Raw genomic sequence first — 8,782 nt, 5'->3', positions numbered from 1 at the left:
TTGTCTGAAAATTGAAGATTGATTTAAATCAAGACCATTGCATCTGTCTGAAAATATGCCAAAGTGATGAAAATTTTAGTCAAAACTAAGTCTAATTTATAGATTGCAACTCTAGAACAGGGTAATCTTATCAATCTCATTTCATACAAGAATCAATTATTTGAGGCTTCAACTCTGAATTTCTGTGCTAAAAGCACTGTTGGTCCAATGCCTTCACATATTCATAGCCAGGAAAAATAAAACAAATCGTTGCTCTATGCTTTTCAATGGCCAAGGCCATGAAATGCATTCAATGTTAATCACCCCAATGAAGAATCAGAACTGGAACTGCATCTCAGGAGCATATTCAAGAGCATCAAGGTGTGCAGCCATGGCCTTGTTCATAGGTGGTGGCCCACATCTCAGGATCTGAAAATCCACAACAAACATGTTTAATCAGTTATCTTCCTTTTCATGTGAAGATTAGCAAAAGAAAACAAGGTAACACCATTTTGGAGTAATATGTGAAACAATTACCTTAACATCATGGGCTGGAGCAGGGCAATGTGCTTGAATCATCTCCTTACTCACAAATCCAACACCACCATCCCACACCTCCGGAGGCTTCGCAGATTACATAATTCAAGGACACAACATCAAAACAAATGACCATTAGCTATAGCTGTTAAGAATTATAGGTTTAGGTATGGATGAAGAAAAACAGACAAAGATAATGGTCAAGTTCCAATGAAGTTTTGTCCTTGCTGTAAATTTATAAACAAAATCTTGAATAACTGCATTTTTATAATCTTGCTGGCACTTTGTTATTTGATGCCATCAAGACCAAGATTTTGCATGTCCCCCCAACAAACAAAGCATAAGCAACAAATGAAATAGATAAGAAGAAAATTATAGTTCCACGTGCCATGAGACTAACCTGATTTAACACGTAGTATACTTTGAACTGGTCTGGGTAGTTAGAAGAAAGACCATCAAGTTCCTCCTGTACACACAAATAAGTGGACTTTCATTAATGACAAGTTTCAATATCAAGGGTTTGCCAGTGAGAGGAATTTGTGGTAAAAACTTAGTCTATGATAGCATTGCCAGAAGGAAATAACAGCTGAGAAAAGTAAATATATCCTATGAAGGAAAGCAGTTTTTCAATTCTTTCACTATACAAATTTAAAGAATTGATTTCTACAGTGTTGGAAGGCACTAAGCTCCTTCCATGAGTATAATGTTTGCTCTTGTGCGCGAAAAATGTATGGAACACTAACTATCTGTTTACTTCAGAAAATGTTGTCTTATTTCGTTAGTTGTTTTCAATTTTAACCTTAAAAATGTCACCTTGTTTTTGTTTTGTCTTTTAGTTTCAAAGTTTTAGGCAGAAAACAGTGTCAACAATCAAAGTCTGTCTTCACTTTTTCCAATTCAAAACTTCAAAAATAGAAAACAGTATGGAATCAAACTTTGTTATTTAATGAACAAAAATTGCAGTTTGATTCACTCAGTCTGCTAAACGATGAACACAATGTCCTAGAACTTATAGCCGCCACGAAGCATTGTCGGGTTCACAGATTCTCAAATTAAGTGAGAAATGTCATATACGAAACGAAAGGATAAATGTTAATTACCTTCAAAAGAATATCCTCATATGTAACATTGGCGTAGATAAGCTGTACTTTGGTCTTGTCCTTAGGGTTTTCTAATATAGCTCTAGCAACCTTCAGTAACAAGTAACAAACAAATTAGTTACACAGAACAGAACTGTATGAAAGAAATTTCCTCTTAATGATGAACACAAGAGCAGTGTGTTAATGACATACTTGGAACATTGGGGTGATTCCAGACCCTCCAGCAAGCATGCCAAATGCCCTAACCTCACCAGGTTGGTATTTGAAACGTCCCTGGAAGCAATAATGTTAAAGTCAAACAATCTAAATAACAAGTCTTTCATTTCGTAGCAGACATTATGAATATGGAAATGCATATAAGAGGGAAATGAAAATTCGATTAACACAAAGGGAAAATGAGAAGAAGAAAGAGCCTACAAAATTGCTAAATCAAAGGGATTATCTATGCAGAGCCTACAAAGTCACTTGAATCTAAGAAATAGACATGAAAAACTAAAGACTAGGCCAAAACCATGTATGTCACCATCAAATATTTATTGCAAGTTTACAATTACAACCAAAGTTGTTGGGGCAGTCATATAATATTCCTAAAATATTTTCAAAGACTAAACATATGCATAGTCCCTTGTAATATATAAATAAAATTTAAAAAAATAAAGTAAATCAAATGCTTTCGATTTTTTTTTTATTTCATCACCTTAATCTGAAAGAAGTTATTTTTTCAATTTATTTCACCTAATATCAAGAAAATACTTTTCAAATATATTTTTGTTATATATGAACACACAATATGGACATCATAACTTTACAGTACAGAAAAATTTAAATAATGCTAAAATATTTTCTATTTTAACAAATTATTTTCCCCAACTTTTATTCATTTTATTATATTTGAACACAGTTTAGCAACATATTGTTTAACATATTGTAGTACAGAAAATTTTAAATAATGCAACAAAACAAGGACTTGTTTGGCTTGAGAAGATGTTTTCTGTATTCATTACCTATTTTCACCAATAACTACAGAAATATCACCTAGTTCTCATTTTTGTTTCCTATTTTCAGATACTTGTACACAAAATGGAGAAATGAAATCCTTGAAAACAGGAAACAAGGTAGCAATATTTTAATTACAACGTATTAGTGATACAACTTTTAAGTAAGTTGTTAACAGGGGTCTCCTGATGAATAATATATCCGAAGATTTTGGTCTCTAACAAAGCTGCATGATGTCGTGTGATCGATATTAGTGAGTAAAGGCCTTTGATTTTGTACTTATTTGTGAAAGGGTGTTCCTTCCTTCACCCCCATAATATAGAAAGTGGCCAACATGCCACTGTTATAACACCTCAATCAATTCGAAACATATTTAAGAACATGCAATTTGGGACATTTCCGGATTCTGCAATCGGGAAGTATCCCAAGTATATTTCATATTATATAATTCAAAACTATATTCCACATTACATGATTTAGAAATATATTCCACATTATGTAATCCGGAAACATAGTCAGAAATATTGTTCTAGATTATACAAACCAAAATACTGTTCTGGATTAGGAAATCTAGAATATTGTTTTTGATAACACAATAAAAAATATTATTCCCTATTGCACGATCTAGAATATTCCAGATATATTACAACAAGGGCACATAGGTCATGTTTTAGAATATGAGGGTGGGAGAAGAAAGTATGGAAGTGGCGGAAGAAAAATATTTGTGAACAAACTAGAGTTTTCTCAAACCAAAATAATCCCTCTTAAATGGTAGAAGAAACATTACCTTGGGTCCTCTCACAGCAAGGAAGTCACCAACACGCAACTCGCGGAAATGGTGCGACATCCTACCTTGTGGGTACATCTAATAAAAGCATATTTAAGACAAAAAACCAATTAATCAAGGGAGAGAAAAGAAAATAATGCAGAGTTAGGAAAAGCATAAGGATGAAGAATGGATTCTTCTGAATATACCTTAATAACAAGTTCAAAATGTCCAACATCAGAATCCAAAGTAGTAGGGGTATATGGTTTGATAACCTCTTCACCTTGTGCATCTTTACCCCTGTTTGAGAAGTTGTTTGTTCATAATGTGTCAACAAACATTGATACAAAAACTAAAAAAGGAAATAGTTTCTGCTATAAATATTAATTATTGATGTAATCATGCAATTGCAATAGCTATTCTCAGCCAGTATTTAGAGAACAAATTGTGCAGATACTGAATTGAACACAAATACAAGCTGAATTAATTACAGTGACAAGGAAAATATACAAAAAAATAATTAAAAAAAATAAATCACACAACAGAACCTGCAACTTATGTGTTGCCCAATTGGAAGGCCCAAAACAGATGTAGGTGTTGGGAGGGCAAATGTGAACTTTGCAACATTATGGCTCAGCTGTGCACGCTTAACAAGTTTGAACTGCTTAAAGTTCTCCGGGTCCAAGCAACCTATAAGCATGTGGAAGACATGAATTAACACTTTAAGTACATAGTATAACCAAATTTTGCATGTCCGAAGGTCAAGTGCATTTAGTTTTACATTATTTCAGGCTGCCACCAAGCTTTAGTACAACTTAGATTCATAGTCAAATATTTAGTTAAGATATTTCACTTTCTCAAGAGTGAACATGACTCCATGTGATGAGAAAATCTATTTTCCAAGAACAATTGGACTCAGTGAAGAGGAAAGTGCAAATGTTTTTCGTCAACTCAATCAGAAAATACCACTGCCAACTCTATCAGATAAAGCATGGCCACCCATTTAGGTAATTAGTGATGGACTCCTGAATCATGACCGTATAATTCTGCTGAACAACCCCTAAGAAACTCAAAGGAAACACAATCAAACCAAACAGAAACTCTACTTTTGGAAATATAGAATAACCACAAGAGCAACCAGCATGTAATAAACCTAAACTCAGAGCAAGCTTGACTAATAGCAGGTAAAAGGCTGAAAGTTTTCCTTATGATTCCAAAAAAGTTAATGTAAAAGAAAATCAGGCAGTAAAGCATTACAACCAAAAAATAGATAGAAAACCCCAAACACATGAGACATACTTTTGACTTGAAAATTCTGCCGGGATAAGGGACCAACGTGTACTCACTAATCAGAAAAACAACCAGCCAAAACTTATGTAGGGAAAAAAAAACGCAACAACAAGGTGCATGAACAGAAAATAAACCCAAAATATTACACATCAGATCCATTCCAACGAAAATTATACTGAACTTACTACACAAACACAATGAGAATTCTCCAACCAATAACACAAACTGAAGCAGTGTAGGGCTGGTAGGCACACTGCTTGAGATAGAAGTATGGAAAATATGCTTAGGAGAGTGATTCATCTCTTAGCACATTCATTCATTTATAACAGTTCCTTATATCAAAGAAAAGCGATGACTAATCCTACATATACAGGTCAGGTAGTTAATGGTAGTAGAGAAGCAATGTGGAAAGAAAACAAAGATACTAAGGATAAATGGAGGTGGTGAATTTCTCAATAGAATTTCGAGAGGTATGTGATCAATGGGGTGTTTTTGATGGGGTAATAGCTCCATATACACCCCCACACAATGCTGTAACTAAAGGAGGAGCATAACTGTGATGAACATGGTGAGGGCTTTGCTGAATAGAAAGTTATTGCCAAAAAAATTTTTGGTAAGAAGCTATGATCACAACTATTTGCATCTTTAATAGAAGCGCAACAAGGAGATTGAAGTGGACAACTCTAGAAGTGTGGACGGGAAGATGATCATTTAAGGGTATTTGATTCTTTTTGCTTTAAGCATACAACTGAATAGAAAAGGGAGTGATAATAGTGTAATCCAATCCAATTTGGACAGGATCAGACTTTAATATTGGTCAACACTCTGGAAAAAAAAAATATCTTTTGTGAGACCACTGAGAAATAGGGTGCCACTATGGTGTTTGCCTAATTTCGAAAGGTTCCCAGATAATGCATTAACAAGTGAAGGAGAGTTGCTAAACCAATTAACATTGAAGAAGCCATTAAAGAACAGAAATGTGTAGTTTCTACGATAGTGGAATTGAAGTCGATTGAGAAGAACAATACAGGGGATTTGGTACCTCCACACAAAAAAGTTTATGCCTGTGAAATGAATCTATAAATCAAGGTGAACCCAGATGGATCAATTTCCAGACATGGAATAGGAGAAGTGATTCATTCTTATCTGAAAAAGGCTTTGTGGAGTGCAAAAATGAGTATGGAATCTATGTGAAAGGAGTAATGGGTACAAGCAAGAGACTGCAGAATTCAAAAGGAAAATAAAAGAAGAGTTTAAGATGATAGATTTAGGAACACTCGTATATTTTGGGCCTGGAATCTCTACATATTAGTAAGGGCTTGTTTCTTCATCAAAAATTAAAAAGTATGCATGTGATGTATTGAAGAGATTCAATATTCAATAGGCATAACTGTAATCAAGCTAAGACTCCAGCAGAATGTGGAATTTCACAGACTCAGATTGGTGTGAGACAAAGATGATAGGAAGAGTACAGGTGGCTATGTTTTTCAGCTATGAAACACTGCCTTATCATGGTGTCAAAAAAAAAAAACAATCAGTTGTAGCTCTTTCATCGTATGAGGCAGAATATCATGCTGCATCACCAGGGGCATGCCAAGCTGCGTGGCTCCTAACCTTACTCGAGCACATGCACTTGAAAATGGAACCGATGAAACTTGCTGTTGACAAAATTTTAGCACTTAACCAAGTCAAAAATTCAGAAGAACAAGGAAGAAGCAAACACAGAGACAAGATTGGATTACTTGAGAGACCAAGTGAATAAAGGGAACAAGAGTTGGTCTATTGAAAGTTAGAAGATCAAGTAACAGATCTCTTGACCAAACCACAGAAGATTGAAAAAGTTGTACTCTTAATAAAAAGTTGTATCATTGAGAAGTATGAATTAAGGGAGTGTGTCATGAATATAATTCAGATTCCAAAATCTAATAACAGAAAGTTAGTAAGGACTCAACTGTAATAAAATATCAAAATACAGCAAAAATTCAATGACATCTTTTTCTCTCTTCTTATTCCCATCTCTTTGCAATATGCTTTGAGTAAGTGATTTTCTCCCCACCCCCAAACACTATCGACCTTTCTTAGGAAATGAGAATAACATCTTTTGAAAAAATAGAACCACCTCGTACACATCAAATTTCAATAAAAGAAGCATCTTGGATCTTCTCTCACTCGTAGAACTAAGACACAGAAGACCCTTATGAATAAATCAAAAGAGAAAGCAGAAAATTCGAAATGGGGAGAAGATGAAGCTGAAAAAGGTTAAACCTTTGCGCTTCTTAGATGAAAAGAGAAAGACAGCACCAATCCCCACAGCCACTACGGCCACGGCCACACCCAGAAGTATCTGATTTTCTGGAGATTGCAAGAAATCCATGATTTTAATGATGAGTGGGGTGAAGGGGAAAATGGGCGTGCGAAGGGAGAAGAAGAGATGAAGTAGTATATAAGGAAAAAAAAATGGAGAAGTGATAGAATAAATAAGAGAAAGGGTATTTATCGCTTGCTGGTAGGTGAGAGAGTGAATGGACTTTGGTGTTGAAGGAGTGAACCAATGGTGACTGAGGAGGGATCTGGTGCAACAACTACCAATCTCTCTCGCTCTCTTCAGAAATGTGTTACCGAATCAATTTTATGTTATATTATACTAAAAGACAAAGAAATACAAGCTACAATAATTAAATGATAGATCTATTTAATAATTTAAAAGTATAAAAAAAGGAAAAATTGTCTTGAAAATAATTTTTTATAAATTATTTAAATATTATTTTAAAATTTATCTTGATATTTTTATATAATCTACTTTATATATAAGTTCATTTTAATTTAAAATTATTTATTTTTATAAATTTGTTTTTTAAATTATAGAAAAATATTTAATTAGTTGATTTTTCATATATAGCAGGATGTTGATATTTACATTAATAATTTTAACATTAATGTTTAAAGTAATTTTTAACCAATTGGCTGTGTATAAATTTTTTGTGTATTTAGAATTCATGAAAAATTAAACTCTATTCTACTACCAACAATCATGTTATATTATTCTCATGTTTTCCATGTTTAACCTTTGAAATGACTTGGTATTTAAAAATGGGTGTATTAGTGTATGAAATTATAAATATAGGTTAAGATATAAAAGTATTATATATGTTGATTTTGATGATTATGTTAATTCTTAAAATGATAAGAAAATAAAACATATTACTTTCAAGTATACAATACATTGTTTATCATTAAATAATGCAGACAGATACAAGTTGTGTCACCCACTTGTCCACTACCATACATAAACTATATGTGGTTTAAATTAAAATAAAAAACTATTTAAAATTTTGAATTTTTATTTGAATTTTTTATTTTTATTTTCATATACAAAATTTGGAGTTATTAGATAATTAGAAATCATTAAAAATATACTTTTTGAATGATTATTATAAAAAGAAAAAAATACTGCTTGTATAATGTGAAAATTAATCACATCAGCAAGGTGATAGCCGCACGTGGTTTTCTAGCATTGTCTTCTACGCTGAAACAAAGAAAATTATACGTTTTAAATAAATTCACACTAAAAGCAAATGTATTTCTTTTTACAGAAAAAATACATATTTACCCTTTATGTGATTTTTGAATTAAAATGAGGGCTAAATGGTATTTCCAACGAAGAAGATGAATTAAGTTTAGTTTGCATTTTTTTTTAGTTGTCCAAAAGCATGTTTGTATTTTAGTTGTAACACAGTTCAAAATTTAATGAGGCACAAAATTTAAGTTTAACTAAAAACCAAACATGTTTGGCCGTTGCACTTTTAATGTTTGAATCTCCCTTTCAATGAAGAGCATGTGTTCCTTTAGAACCAACAACAAATTCTTTGGGGACTCACATGTATCTAAATTACAAGAATAAATAATATTGTTCATCTTAAAAAAACTTATTTCCTTGATAAATTAAGCAAAATATATAAAAATATAGAAAATACTCTTCATTAAGCAAAGTTGTTATGATATTTTAAAAGCGACATCTCATAATAAAATCTACAAAAGATAAATTTAAAGCTTTATACTATAACTTTTACAAATCAAGAAGATAATCTAAAAATAGATTTATATTTCACTTGAA

At 32.6% G+C, this 8,782-nt stretch overlaps 1 protein-coding gene across 1 annotated transcript; it reads right to left on the bottom strand.

Annotated features, from left to right (window-relative positions):
* Nucleotides 1–7,242, bottom strand: LOC114194647 (NADH--cytochrome b5 reductase 1). The gene is made up of 9 exons (XM_028084999.1): nt 6,934–7,242; nt 3,927–4,068; nt 3,588–3,678; nt 3,400–3,477; nt 1,809–1,889; nt 1,617–1,706; nt 917–982; nt 517–603; nt 1–408 (listed from the first exon to the last, which is right to left on the bottom strand). Exons 1-9 carry the CDS (start codon nt 7,040–7,042, stop codon nt 316–318), a joined length of 837 nt encoding a protein of 278 aa, XP_027940800.1. The 5' UTR covers nt 7,043–7,242; the 3' UTR covers nt 1–315.
* Between the last annotated feature and the right edge of the window lie 1,540 nt (nt 7,243–8,782).

The sequence above is a fragment of the Vigna unguiculata genome, chromosome 1, assembly GCF_004118075.2.
Source record: "Vigna unguiculata cultivar IT97K-499-35 chromosome 1, ASM411807v1, whole genome shotgun sequence".
NCBI lineage: Eukaryota > Viridiplantae > Streptophyta > Magnoliopsida > Fabales > Fabaceae > Vigna > Vigna unguiculata.
The sequence above is the reverse complement of the archived record's forward strand: the minus strand, read 5'-3'. Positions and strand labels throughout refer to the sequence as shown.

Excerpts from the sequence above, each read along its gene's own strand:
- LOC114194647 (XM_028084999.1), bottom strand. The coding sequence starts at position 7,042 with ATGGATTTCTTGCAATCTCCAGAAAATCAGATACTTCTGGGTGTGGCC. Across the intron at positions 604-916 it reads TATACTACGTGTTAAATCAG|CCTCCGGAGGTGTGGGATGG; the intron begins GTTAGTCTCATG and ends TAATCTGCGAAG. Across the intron at positions 409-516 it reads CTCCAGCCCATGATGTTAAG|ATCCTGAGATGTGGGCCACC; the intron begins GTAATTGTTTCA and ends GTGGATTTTCAG.